The sequence below is a fragment of the Capra hircus genome, chromosome 11, assembly GCF_001704415.2.
Source record: "Capra hircus breed San Clemente chromosome 11, ASM170441v1, whole genome shotgun sequence".
NCBI lineage: Eukaryota > Metazoa > Chordata > Mammalia > Artiodactyla > Bovidae > Capra > Capra hircus.
The window spans coordinates 19,171,779-19,187,012 of NC_030818.1; the positions used below are offsets into that span (position 1 = coordinate 19,171,779).

The 15,234-nt window shown below is 36.3% G+C and overlaps 1 protein-coding gene across 2 annotated transcripts in view; it reads right to left on the minus strand.

Moving 5' to 3' along the window:
* The window catches only part of STRN (striatin), a 111,326-nt gene continuing 97,893 nt past the window's right edge, over nucleotides 1,802-15,234 (minus strand). For both annotated transcript variants that reach the window (XM_018055120.1, XM_018055119.1), the window contains 3 exons: nucleotides 8,833-8,940; nucleotides 7,662-7,748; nucleotides 1,802-7,574 (listed from right to left, as the gene is read on the minus strand). In XM_018055120.1, coding sequence (XP_017910609.1) covers nucleotides 7,405-7,574; nucleotides 7,662-7,748; nucleotides 8,833-8,940 — 365 coding nt within the window. In that variant the 3' untranslated portion in view covers nucleotides 1,802-7,404. The remainder of the gene's footprint in view (nucleotides 7,575-7,661; nucleotides 7,749-8,832; nucleotides 8,941-15,234) is intronic.

Below are 15,234 nucleotides of genomic sequence, written 5' to 3' on the forward strand. Positions count from 1 at the left end.
TTTTAATCAAAGTTCTTCAGTTTGGGAATTCTCATTTGTGAATGATGGGCTTCCCTACCATTACCCTTAATTTGATGGTGCTATTATATGAGGTAATTAAAAAATATCTTTGGTTTGAGATTATAGATTGGAAACCTGATACACCCCCTGGATCTTATGAGGGCATGAAAAACTTTGGCACATGAATTAACAATACTAACTCTAGTACTCTAAGTGCTATTTAACAGATATTTTGCTGACTGTGTGTGTGTGTGTGTGAGCTGCTCAGTCATGTCTGATTCTTTGCGGCCCCATGGACTATAGCCCATCAGATTCCTCTGTCCATGGAATTCTGGAGTGGGTTGCCGTTCCCTTCTCCAGGGCATCTTCCCTCCCTGGGGATCAAACCTAGATTGCCAGCATTGCAGGCAGATTCTTCACCGTCTGAGCCACCAGGCTAGCCCACTGAATTAATTCTCTCTTTAAAGAGGCACAAGGAAAAGTCAACATTAAGTAAGCATCTAGACCAGTCTTTCTGTAAGGTGACTGGCTAAAACACCAGGGACAAGAGAATTTTCTATGAAATATACCCTTCTGATGGGAAAGATATTGCAGATTTTATTCCTCCAAGTCTGACCAAAACCACCATTACCTTTAATATAGCATCAACTAAGGAATAAGAAAAGGCTTCGGGTTTTGTAAGATCTTAGTGAAACTTACAGTAAGTAATTTTCTATTAGGCAGGTTTTGGATTATGTTTTGTTTTGAAAAGTATACAAAATAAACTGAAGTCTGTGTTTCAGAAAATGTGGAATCTGATTTTAAGAGCTGCATGCCAGTGCTTCTCCACAGAACTCAAGCGTCCCCATCATCGCAAGCGATAGTTGTGACTGAGAAGTAACAAGTGAAGTGATGCTCTGTGGTTATAGTGTTTGAGGTAAAGCTGCTACCAGACTTACAGGTGTTCCTGGGGGAATACTCCGGTGCCAAGACAACCTAGGATCCCTTAAAATCTTAGTGGTGCCTTTGGAAAACCCAACGGAGGTTAGAATACCACTGTGAACCTGGGCTGACCCCAGTGGGTCCATCAATCCATGAAACACTTCTGGCGCCATCTTGACCTTCTGAGCTAGATTACTCTACAGTAACTCCAGCAAATCATGGCTCAATTCTCATTACAAGGGATAAAAGAGACATTTCTGATAATACTGAAGCATGTGTACATACCAAAGCATAGAACACTACAGCAGCATACGAAACATCACAGAAGAGTGGATAGTTTCAAGGACACCAGAAGAGGTACTTTTTAGATTCTGTATAGTATTGTGACTCCAGATTGGAACAAAGAGACTGTCAAGCTCTGGGCAGGGGAAGCCCTTGAAAAATACTGTTGATTTGAAGGAGCAAGGGGTAGAAGGCTTATGCTTGTTAAGTAACCAAACAAAAAAATAAGTAAAAGCACATTAGATTTATATGTGTATGTGTGTATAGGGTTTTTAAAGTTATGTAACTGAATACTTTAGGAAAAATATATGTGTCCCTAAAAATATCATGATCCACTCGTATGGGGCATTTTAATTTTACTGGCTTTCCAAAGGTCCAAAGTTTCTATACCAATACATTTCTCCACCTTCCTTACAGTCAATAATTAAGATTGGCTTGTCTCTGTGGATTCACATCTACTTTACCTAATACACTTTTACTTTGCTGCACCCTTTTACTACCTCCCCGCCAAACAAAATCAAGGTGTATTGAAGTATTTTAACTGCAAATCCACTAGATTCCATTCTGACAAATATTTCAATTCATGAGACACCTTATCTATATTTGTACACTTTATTTAAAAACAAATAATACACTTAGAGTCACCAAAAAAGGATATCTTAATTAGCTTGTCCATATCCTGAATTTACAAGAGAAACTTCTTGCACCACAAAAATTAGCATTTGGATTAATTTACATTAATTGATATACTTAAAATTTAAAATACCTGAAGATCAAACCATCTGGCTCAGGGCTCACCAGTTAAGAGGGGTGAAGGGGTGTGGAGAAAAGGAGCTGTTTAGGAATCTGAACTGATGCCCTGAGGTCAGCTCTAGTAAACTGAACTTGAGAAGCATAAAACAAGCAGTGGATTACAGGATTACAAAGAAGTGGTTCTTCCTAAAAACAAAAAACAGCTATTAGATTATATAGTTGGAACAGGTATAAAGGATATCTCTTAATCTGGACTGGAAAAAAGTTATGAGAAGGGGGTTGCATTTATTTCTCACAAGAGGTAAATTTCAGCCAAACAATGAGAAGAAAGTAGGGAGGGTGGAATGTGGTAGACTGAAGGCTTTCTGATTGCTGATAATACCAAATCTAGCAGCTTTCTACAAGCCAACTAAAATACCATCCTCTGAGAAATTTTCAGAGAGGAGCTAACACACAACCAGGGAAAAATCATTCTACATTAACAAGGCACTCACTGGTTCACGGCCTGCTAAAAACCCAGGCAGACATTAGAGTTAATCTGAAATAAAATGAACTTTCTAATTTGCATCAGAGGGATGACAGGCATGTGGTCCCAGTTAAATCAAATCTAAATCTTGACTAGCAAAGATCCAGAAAATTCTGACGCTTAAGCACCACTTCAGGAATACTGCTAGAATAAGTAAATGGGATCTAGAGATCTCTGTTTGGCTTTATATTTGGTTTTTTTTTGGATTAAAAAAAAAAGATGCAGTCTGTTTGTGAACAGACTTTGTGAACCTGGTGTCCCTAGGAATGACACTAAGATCCAGCTGGATGATGGATATATGGCCAATTAAAAACTTTCAGGAACAAAAGTCAAATGATTCAAATCATCTACAAAGGACCTGACCTTTGTTTTTAAACACAGATATGTTAGTTTTCTGGACCTTCCTCTAAAATGAATTTAAGGAATTGAGATATTTCAGAAAAATATACATACAATTTCTGTCAGCTACTATTTTTGTACAACCTGAATCCCAGTGTTAAAACAAAATACTGCAATTATATAAATGACTAAACAAGGAACACAGTAACAGAGACAACTTCTGAGCAAATAAAATGAATGATTATGTACTGAATAGCCTTGAAACAGCTTTCAAAGGATAAAGTAAGCTGAAGGAAATCAGAGCTCCTTTCCCATGTAAATCAGTAACAACTCAGCTCTTGGTTGAAAACATTACATAGACATACTAACCAGAGATTATCTCCAGCTCACTATCAACATGGATGACAAATTTTAAGCAGTTCTTGCAAAAGAAAATCAAAATTAATTCGAAGCCTTTTGATCTAATTTGTGAACACCTTTGTTCAATATAACTTAAATGACATAGCCTGAGAAAAGCACCAACACAGATTTTTTAAACTGCATCCAACCACTATTTTCGATGTCATAAAGATTTGCTTGAGTCAAAAATGGCAGCAATGACAAAGAGGTAGATATGAAAGATGCCATTTAAATACTCTTCTTAGGTGGAATTTTAACTAGTTCAGGTGTTTAATTTAAAAACAATTTTTACTAGTTAAATCTTCATCATATAAGAATTGCATGACATGCTCTTGAGTAAAGGGGAAATACATGAAGTACTAAAAAAAAATGAGCCTTTAAAAATTACATTTACTTAGCTAACATTAATGAGATCCTGTAATTTTGATGAATCAGTAATTTTTCCTTTTACCTGAACTTGATTTATAATGAAATAATAGTTATTTTCTTCTCTACTGAAATTTCTAGGAATTCACATTTAGAATTCTTGGAAAGTACTTATGATGCTCAGAAGAGCACGAAGATAGCGCATGAAATGTCCCCTGAAGTCCTAGAAGTTTTACAGACACATTAAAAAGACACTGATGGTCACAAATCAGGACCTTCACAGATGGGCAAACACTCAAACAACACCACACACACACACACACACACACACACACACACACACTCTCACTCACTCACACACTCTCTCACACCTCTTCCCCACAAAACAACTCAATTCTCATCCTCACTGTAAGGCTGAATTTGTATTTTTTTTTTTAAAGGCACCTCTCTTTCTCTAGCTATTGCCTTCTTGATGATATCAGTTTTGTCAAAAATCCTGAATGCTCAATGGAAATAGTTCAGTACTGAGAATGGAACATTTTTCAATTCACATTTGAATAGCCAGGTTTTCTTACATTCAGATTTTAATAAACTAGAATGACAATCTTTAAAACAAGCATGCTAGCCTATAATGAATATCGTATATACAGTAAACATTTAGAACTATATATTATACTGCAAAAGCAAACAGCACAACACTCATCATACTCATCATTACCTCCTGTGGACACTATCTCCAAAAATGAAAATACAAAACAGTAAAATGCACCTATGGTTTTATATATATATATATATATAATATATATAGTCTATATATATTATATATATCAATACAATATATATAATATATATTTATAAAATATACATACATTTTAGACATTTTCAAATAAATCTTCATTATCTCCAAAAGAAACTTATAGCAAGAACACTGAAGGAATGAAACTCAGATAAACAAAAAATTTCTCACAAAGTTCATTATCAGTGATACAGCTCAATTTCCCCCTTTAGTCATAACTAAAATGATTATAAAAGCTAAATACTTTGCATAACTAATTAATCTGTTTAATGGCAAAAATTGCTAAACGTGTTCAATAGAAAAATACTGAAGGTCATTATATTACTTATGTTAAATATCTGTCTATGGTTTGAGTAGCAAATGAGCTCCATATGACAGCTGAGTTTCGAGAAGGGTGCTGCAAGCTCCCAGGGATGTACCCATAGCATATAAAATAAGGCAGGGACCCACCTCATCTGCTGATTTTCATACTCTTCCAATACATTTCATTCAAAATATTTACAAATAAAGCACTATGAAAACATTTCAATCATTGTTCAAATCTGGGATTTGTTCATTTTGTCAATTTTCATTGAAGTTTTGATAGGCTGAGGGAAAAGTCAGACAAACACACATACATATATATGCTTCTATCTGGTTGGAAGACAGCTTTGGCTCATTTCTAGGCTGAGATTGTAACAGTGCTAGTGGAGAAGAAATCCCTGTTTCTGGGTACAACCTCCAAGAGCACAGCATTGGCTTTCTAAGGAACTTTCAACAGTTCCATCATTTGCACTACAGTCTACATATCTCATGGTTATTTCCCACTTACTAACAGAAAAATTTCAACCATGAGACCTAAAATGCAGGTGAAGAGAGTGTCTTAGTTTTGAGAATTCCAGTTGACAGAAGTAAAGCAGGCACTGAACACCCTGGAAGGTAATTAAAGCAATAATTGGTAGAACAATAGCTTGTAGTCATCCATCACAAATATGCCAATTAAGAGCACCTTACTGAAATTCTCCAGTATCCTTCTACAAATGTTAGGTCAGTCACATCATTTATTTACTTTGTGAAGAAGCCAAAAAGGAATTCACCAAACACAACGTGGAATTCTATACCCGCACAGGAATATAAACATTTACCTGGTAGCTCATGTCCAGGTCAATTCATTTGAATATACAAAGCAGTCCCTTGAGCCCATTGTTAAGCACATAAAAAATGACAAGGTAGCCGTGTCAAGATAAAGCGCATCTGTGTATCAACCAGGAAATTTTAACAAAGATCCTTAAAGAAAACCTGCCTGTATACTGCAGAATTCTCGAGGCAGATAAGCAGACATTTTAAAGAAAAACTGTCAATTAATATCCACACTATCATGTTAATGCTTCTTCAGGGAGTAGATGTACGTATTAGAAGTGCCATTGCTATGATAATGGAATATGTGGGCATAGGAATGTAGAAATTACATCTGAGAGCCTATTAAAAGTACATTTTGCTGAAAATTTGGGAATTAGTAACATTTCTGATTTCCAGATTGGTCTCTGCCATATTGGGCAAATAAGAAAGTGCATGAGGAAGAGGGGAGACAGCTGCAGGGATAAGGTCTACATACCATGTCCAGACAGTGGGGTCACATAAATCCCAAGAGCTAACCATATGTGTGGGTCATTGGTAAGTTGAGCTTGGAGAACCACGGGGCTTCAAGACATGGTTTTCCCCAGAAACAATATTGACCACTGCCCATTAAAACATGCTATGTATTCCAATGAAACACTGGAGGTGGGGTAGGGCAAGGGAAAGAAAGAGAGAACCCTCTAGCCAATATTATACACCAAACTATTCCATCCAGATTTCCAAGAGGTTTTACTTCTTGGAGATATTAATAACGGAACTTCTGGGGCACAAACATTTGCTTTATTTAGTAATTCTGCAAAGGTAGCTGCCTGAGGTTAACCATACCCTTTGGACTATTAAAACATAATAATTCTGAACTATTTTTGGTAGGTGTCAGATAATTTTAATATCAGAGACAAAGAAGACAGAGATCATGTGAAGCATGGTTATGTGGGTTCTGGTGAGTACTTGCAAGGAACTTCCAGCTTTTCAATCACTAAAAGGTATGATTTCATCAATATGAAATAATCACTCTGATACTATATATATCACACGAATAAAGTGAAATTCAAAATTAACAGAAATCATTATAAAGATATGCCCTGCTTGCCATTAAAAATAAACAGAATCTTAAACCTGAATAAGTTAAATTCTTTAGTAAAAGCAGACTCATATCAACTATTCTTCGCAATGGTGAGTATTTTTGATAGCTAAACTTTAGAATGGTACCAAATCTATTTTCAAAAATGTTAATACAATATAGAAATCTGCTTACAAACTAAATATTTGTTTAGCATTTCTGAATAATAATATATTTAACATATTATTGCATTTTTTTCCCTCTAATAAGTAAAATGTTTTGCCAGGTGCTTTATGAGAACAGTTGAAAGGAGTGCTAAATTAAAAACTCATTTTAACACTGTTTGGTCATTATGCACATAGGGGTTGGTACAGTAGATGTGATAAAGATTACCGTTTTAACTATCTAATATGTTTAACAAGATTTCTCAGGGGAGAACTAGGTCTAAATTGCCATTCTTCCTTTATTCATTCCCAGTAATCAAGCTTTTTAATTATCCCTTACAATATGCCCTATTTACTCAATAGGGACAAGCTAAACCCATGTTTGTTCTTCGCTCAGGCCTGCCTAGCGAATTAGAACAACCTCAGAAATAAAAGCTCCTGTTTGGGGAAAAATTTTAAAGTTTTCAGGCTCACAGATTCAGCTGAGCTTGCAGCAACCTGAACAAACCTTAGTTTTAGAAAACAGTGTACGAATTGCAAAACTATACTTTAACAAATGTTCTCTGTGCTCCTTCAGCAGAACAAAAGGGCTGGATGGGTTGACTCTTGCCCTGGTCTTCTGTATCTCTTTTGTGCAGTTGATTACTTATAAAGAGCTAGAAGGTGAAGATGATGCACTGTGTCATACAAAGACTTTAGCCAGTGCATCCGCCCCAGCACTGGCTATATAGCATTTGGATGGGTGGAAAGCTACATCATGAATTGATTCTTCAAACTTCTTCCGATGAGCTGTGAACTCTTGGATACACGTCTTACTTTCTAGGTTCCATAAACGTATTGAACAGTCATGACCTATATTAAAAGAAAAGAAATTAAGAGAAAAATTACATTAAATGTGAAAACTGTAAGAATAAATAAATAATTCAAAGCTGTACTTACTGCCAGACATTAAGTACAGGCCATTTGGATCAACTGCTAAACTTGTAACGGCTTCTAGGTGGGCTACCATCGAGTGGATCAGTTTGCCTTTGGAAAAAGAGATTGTTCCTCTTTAGTAATAGTTTTTCTCATCCTGAATACCAGCCAGCTACCACACTGTACTGGCTCTACCAGCCACCCCTCTCTGTGTAGTCTCTGCATCAAAGACTTTCCCAACTGCTAAAACAATGCATGTCTCCCTCCTTGCTCTAGCCATGGTGATGATGAGAAACAGAACGTCAACTTTCAGATTATATTTTTGGCTTTGACAATATGGAAGTCAGTAATTTGTACACAAATATTCCTTGAAGCCACGTTCATTAACTAAAACTCAGACATTATTAGTCACTAACTTTGCATCCTTTAGCTACAAGCAAATTATAGGTGTGGAAAGAGAAGCAGAGACTGCGACGACGACAAAGGGACAAAAAATCTGGCCACAATTTTGGTGGGAAGAGTATATGGAAAGATATTAAAACCAGTAACTTATTCATCAGTCACAGCTAAACAAAGTGAACAACAGTCGACAGCAGATTCTCGAGTAAATATGGCTACTACACAGTGCTTTCTTCTCCCAGTCAGCTCTTCGTGTTTCCTTTAGACTAGTGAAAAATAACCTAATAAAAATTGGGAAAGCTTCCATACCCTCATGCAAATCCATCAGGACCAAATAATCAGTATTATAAAATAAAAAAAAAAAATTGGTCCAAGGAGAAACAAATCAAATGACTCAGGGGTTTTCCATCTGTAACACTAAGAATCTTTAAAAATTAAACAATTTTAAACAAAACATAATGATCATATATATGCCCGTACTTCCAACATGTTTCTACTTTTCCACAATATGTGAACATTTTATTGGTATCCGAATGAATTTTTCATTATGTTCTGAGTAATAACCTTGGTCTAGGGCCAAAATGTAGCACCTATTTACTATTAAATAAACCAAGATGATCCCATATGCTATCATGAACACTGATTCTTTGCAGAGTTAGATGAAGTTAAAAACAAATGATCTGGGAGAGAATCTGTGTTTCAGTGCCTACTCCCTGCCCATAAAGCCACCAACAGACACCAAAATTACAGTTGTGATTTTTTTTTTCAATAATAATCAATTTAAATACATTCTTACCTGTATTGTTATCATAGAATTTGATGTGCCTGTCTTCATGGGCAGTGATGCTGATGGGAAGAGTGGGGTGACTGATGACTCTATTTATCTGGCAGGAAGAGTTGGCTGCTAAAAAGAAAACATTAAAGAGCAACACAAATTTGTCAAAGCTACCATTTCTTCACACAAAAAAGAACTGAACATTCACATAAGAGCCTGGAAAAGTAGACGATGGACTTTTAATTTTACTTTAGTTCATTTATTCTGCAACTGTGTTCATAACTGTGATATTAGGAAATGAGACTCGTCTGAGAAACACTCTACCGACAAATCTAGAAATACTTGGGAATTAGAATTTCCCTTCCACCACCTAGTCTGTAGGGATGCCACGGAGAAATGAGCCCAGAGCCATGGGCATCTCTCATTTGACAGTGGTCTATGATACTTCTGCCACTGTCAGAAAATTCCATCATTATTTCATACGGATAATTTCCAAATTTAAATCTCAGCTTTGTCTAAACACAGAGCTCTTTATCATATGGTCATTATCTAAAGATAAACATGACAAAGGGAGCTTTTTAACTTTTTAGTCTTCTCCTCATCAAAATAGAAATGGTCATCAATATATAATCTACCATGTATGGAATCTGAAAACAGCATCCTAACAGTACTTTTTTGTACACTATTTAATAATTTTCAAAGAGATCTTAATTATACATGGACACTGAGACGGGCAGGCCAACTGTCATTAGGTCCTTAACCTACTGAATGAACTGAGGTCCAAAAAACAGCTGTTAAAGCCCCCAAAATCATAGTAACAAGGCAATACCTATTCCAGTGCCTACTCTACCCAAACTAGATGCCTCATGCAAATCAGGCAACTGTCAAAACAGGTACCTCAACTATCACAAGTTCCTCCTGAAAGTCTTTATTCAAATGGAAATCAATTATGAAGAACTTATGTTTAGTGATTTTTGTTATCATACTTTTGATAAGGAAAAATCTACATAAAGATAACACTAATTTAAGATATATCAAAGTTAAAATAATTATTATATTAATATCAGGGTCTTGGAAGAAGAAGGGATGTGTACAGAGTATAATTGGGGCAACCAGTAAATTTGAGTGTAAACAATAACTCATACAATAGCGTTGTGTCATTGTAAATATCTTGATTTTGATAATGTAATATGCTGTCAGAGAATGGCCTTTTTCTTAGGAATTACATACTAAAGGACCTAGGGGTATAGGGATATAGTGTCTCTTAAGTGGCTCAGAATTTTAAAGTACACACACATACAGACAATGACAAAGTAAATGTAACTAATATGGCAAAAGATTAAAAACTAGTGAATTAAAACTAGTGAATTTGGGTGAAATGTAGCCAGAAGTTCTTATACTATTTTTGAAACTTTTCGTTAAACTTAAAACTTCAAAAATAAAGTGTTCTTAAAATTTTTTAAATCTCAGAATAAGTATCATGAAGTTATACTCACAACAGAAAATACAACTATGTTCAGTTAAAAATAGCTCCAATATTAGTCTACTCTACTGGATTTTCATACGGTACCTAGAAACATGACCTCTTAAAAGCTGAAAACAGTCTTTTTTCCAATGCTGACAGCAGGTGGCCACCCAGTCTGTTATCTATGTGCACAATAAAAGTCACCTGACCATGTGGAATGAACTCTGGGTTGGTTACACTCATTTTAAATGGTCCTAGACAAAGAATTTAGATTCAAAATTCATTCTATGGATGCTTTTTCCACCAGAAATAACACATCATTGAGCAATATCCTCTGTAAGGTCTATCAGAATAATAACAACAACAAAAGTACTTTAGTAAAACATTCCATATATTTTGAGAAAGAGGTTTCTGAGAAGACCTTCAATTACTTTGAGATCTAGAAAATGAGTATGATAGAAATCAGGCAAAGAAAGTTCTTATTTAGTAATACTTTTTAAGGAAGTTTCTCCGCTTGATAAGTGAAAGTCAAAGTCAGCAAATACAAAGAACACTAGAAATAAAGACCTACCCGCCATTATTCCAACAATGAACCTAAAACAATCCTCCAAATATTTATTTATATTCAGCTTGTGACTGAGAAATGGATTCACAAATACTCAGTTACCTCTTTCAACTACCTTCTACTTAATTAAGCCCAATCACCACTGGCAAGAAGGCAGGTAATTTATTCCAATTCTAAGAACAAACATCTTTCATCCTTCTAAATTATACAAAATTCACTTTTAGCTTAAAACATGTTTGGTCTGAACTTCAATTTAAAAAACACCTACTAAATTCCATAATACAATAATACAGTCAAACATAAACAGCTAAGAGACTACAGTAGTCACAGTAGACAGCAATAAGTTTGTTTCATATAACTCTAAAGTAATCAAATTGTTAATTTAGGAAATGTCAGGACATATCATCATAATCTAAAAGAGTTATCACTTATTCCATTAATGCTGCCTTTTTTCAAAACGTTCTTGGGAGTCTTCTTCTGAAAATGCTTCTAGTTTCATTCCAATTCCAAAGAACTGCTAACTGCTAAGTCGCTTCAGTCGTGTCCGACTCTATGCGACCCCATGGACGGCAGCCCACCAGGCTCCCCCGTCTCTGGGATTCTCCAGGCAAGAACACTGGAGTGGGTTGCCATTTCCTTCTCCAAGGCAATGCCAAAGAATGTTCAAACTATCACATAATTGCACTCATCTCACACGCTAGCAAAGTAATGCTCAAAATTCTCCAATCTAGGCTTCAAATGTACGTGAACCAAGAACTTCCAGATGTTCAAGCTGGATTTAGAAAAGCCAGAGGAACCAGAGATCAAACTGACAATATCTGCTGGATCATAGAAAAAGCAAGAGAATTCCAGAAAAACATCTGCTTTATTAACTACACTAAAGGCTTTGACTGTGTGAATCACAACAAAGCGTAGAAAAGTTTTAAAGAGATGGGAATACCAGTCCACCACATTGATGGACATACAGGTAAGAAATCTGTATGCAGGTCAAGAAGCAACAGTTAGAACTGGACATGGAACAATGAACTGGTTGGAAATTGGGAAAGGAGTATGCCAAGGCTGTATATTATCACCCTGCTTATTTAACTTATATGCAGAGTACGTCATGCAAAATGCTGGGCTGGATGAAGCACAAGCTGGAATCAAGACTGCCGGGAGAAGTATCAATAACCTCAGATATGCAGATGACACCACCCTTATGGCAGAAAGTGAAGAGGAACTAAATAGCCCCTTAATGAAAGGGAAAGAGGAGAGTGAAAAAGCTGGCTTAAAACTCAGCATTTAGAAAACAGAGATCATGGCATCCAATCCCATCACTTCATGGGAAATAGATGGGGAAACAATGCAAACAGTAAGCGACTTTATTTTCTTGGGCTCCAACATCACTGCAGATGGTGACTGCAGCCATGAAATTAAAAGACGCTTGCTCCTTGGAAGAAAAGCTATGACCAACCTAGGCAGCATATTAAAAAGCAGAGACATTACTTTGCCGACAAAGGTCCATCTAGTCAAAGCTATGGTTTTTCCAATAATCATGCATGGGTGTGAGAGTTGGACCATAAAGAAAGCTGCGTGCTAAAGAACTGAAGCTTTTGAATTGTGGTGTTGGAGAAGGCTCCTGTGAGTCCCTTGGACTGCAAGGAGATCAAACCAGTCAATCCTAAAGGAAATCAGTCCTGAATCTTCACTGGAAGGACTGATACTGAAGCTGAAGCTCCAATACTTTGGCCACCTGATGGGAAGAACTGATTCACTGGAGAAGACCCTGATGCTGGCAAAGACTGAGGGAGGAGGAGAAGGGGACGACAGAGGATGAGATGGTTGGATGGCATCATCGACTTGATGGACATTAATTTGAGCAAGGAGTGATGGACAGGGAGGCCTGGCGTGCTGCAGTCCATGGGCTTTAATTTCATATTGGTTTTTCATCTTACTATAGGAGCTCTAGGTCATATATCTAAGCACTATTTTAAATTTACTGAAAGTCTAAAATGTATTTCTTGGAAAAAGAAAAAATTCATTTTCCTATTCCATAATCTAAATTTTTACTTTTTTGTCTCTTTTACATCCAAAGAGTTCAAAGGTCCATTCAAACCTACCTCCCTAAATAATTCTTACAGGATAGCAAGAGAAAAAAGGAACAACAGACTGGAAAGAGAAAATGAAGAAAGCCAAAATGGAACGAAGGAATTTTTTGAGAGAAAAAGATAAAAGGGACAGGAGACAGAGTCACACATATTCACACACATGAGCACTCATCATGGTAATCATTTTTAAAGCTAGTTCTCAGATTAAAACAACACTGTACATGTATGTAGCTTTCTTTATCAACTGCAGCCTAGACTTACTGTTTGTTTGAAGCCTTAAGGCAGAAAGTAATGGTTATAAAAGGCAAAACTCCAAAGGATTCTGTATTATCTTCTTCATAATCTGAGTCATTATTTCCTGGTTTCCTGTATCTAATAAGAAGATTCAGATTTGGGATTCTGAGAAGCACAACTTGATCTATTTTCTAATCATACTGAACTGTGTCATTTATGAAAAAAAGCTCATTTTAAAGATAAAATTATGAGGGGGGAAGGGCAATATAGGGGTAGGGAAGTACAAGGTACAAACTATTAGGTATAAAATAACCTACAAGGATATACTATACAGCACAAGGAATACAACCAATATTTTACAATAATTATAAGTGGAGAATTACTTTTCAAAATTGTGAATCACTATATTGTATACCTGTAACATATAATATTGTATAGAAACTATAATTTAAAAATATAACATTATGAAAAATAGATTTATTTTATACAGGCACTGTATAAAATATTTTGTTGTGCTTTGCAAATATCATGTTTTTTTACAAACTGAAAGTCTGAGGCAACTCTACTTAGCAAGTCTATTGGTTCCATTTTTTCAACAGAAATTTGTTCACTTTGTGTCTATGTCACATTTTGGTAATTCTTGCAATATTTCAAACTTTTATATCTATTATTATTAACAAATTTTTATTATTTGTTATGGTGATCTGTGGTTTCTAATCCTTGATGTTACTAATATAATTGTTTTGGGGTGCTATGAACTGCACGCATATAAGATGGTGAACTTGATAAACACTGGTCGGTTGCTCCACCGACCAGCTGTAAAACCCCATCTCTCTCCCTCTCAGGGGAGCCTTCCTAAGTCTCTGAAGCACAAAAATATTGAAATTAGACCAATCAATAACCCTACAATGACCAAGTGTTCAAATGAAGGAAGACTTATACACACTTCTCACTTTAAATCAAAAGCCAGAAATGGTTAAGCTTAGTGAGGAAGACATGTCAAAAAGATAGGCCGAAAGCTAGGTCTCTTGCTCCAAACAGTTGGCCAAGTTTTGACTGCAAAGGAAAAAGTTCTTGAAGAAAATTGAAAATGATACTCCAGTAAAAATATAGATGATAAGAATGCAAAACAATGTGGAGAAAGTTTTAGTGGTCTGGATAAAAGATCAAACCAGCCACAACATTTCCTTAAGCCAAAACCTAATCTAGAGCAAGGTCCTAACTCTCTTTAATTCTACAAAGGCTGAAAGAGGTGAGAAAGCTGCAGAAGAAAAGTTTGAAGCTAGCAGAAGTGGGTTCATGAAGTTTAAGGAAAGAAGCTGTCTCTATCACATAAAAGTGCAAAGTGAAGTAGCAAGTGCTGATGTGGAAGCTGCAGCAATTTATCCAGATCTAGCTGAGATAATGAATAAAGGAGGCTACACTAAATAACAGATCAATGTAGACAAAACAGCCTTCTATTGGAAGAAATTGCTACCTAGGACTTTCATAGCTAGAGGGAAGTCAATACCTGGCTTCAGAGCCTCAACAGGCTAACTCTCTTGCTAGGGGTTAATGTAGCTAGTGACTTAATGGTGAAAACAATGCTCATTCAACATTCTGAAAATTCTATGATCCTTAAGAATTATAATAATCTCTAGTCAAGGCTATGGTTTTTCCAGTGGTCATGTATGGATGTGAGAGTTGGACTGTGAAGAAAGCTGAGAGCCAAAGAATTGATGCTTTTGAACTGTGCTGTTGGAGAAGACTCTTAAGAGTCCCTTGGACTGCAAGGAGATCCAACCAGTCCATTCTAAAGAAGATCAGCCCTGGGATTTCTTTGGAAGGAATGATGCTAAAGCTGAAACTCCAGTACTTTGGCCACCTCATGAGAAGACGCTGGGAGGGATTGTGGGTAGGAGGAGAAGGGGACGACAGAGGATGAGATGGCTGGATGGCATCACTGACTCAATGGACATGAGTCTGAGTGAACTCTGGGAGTTGGTGATGGACAGGGAGGCCTGGCATGCTACGATTCATGGGGTTGCAAAGTCGGACACGACTGAGCGACTGAACTGAACTGAACTCTGACT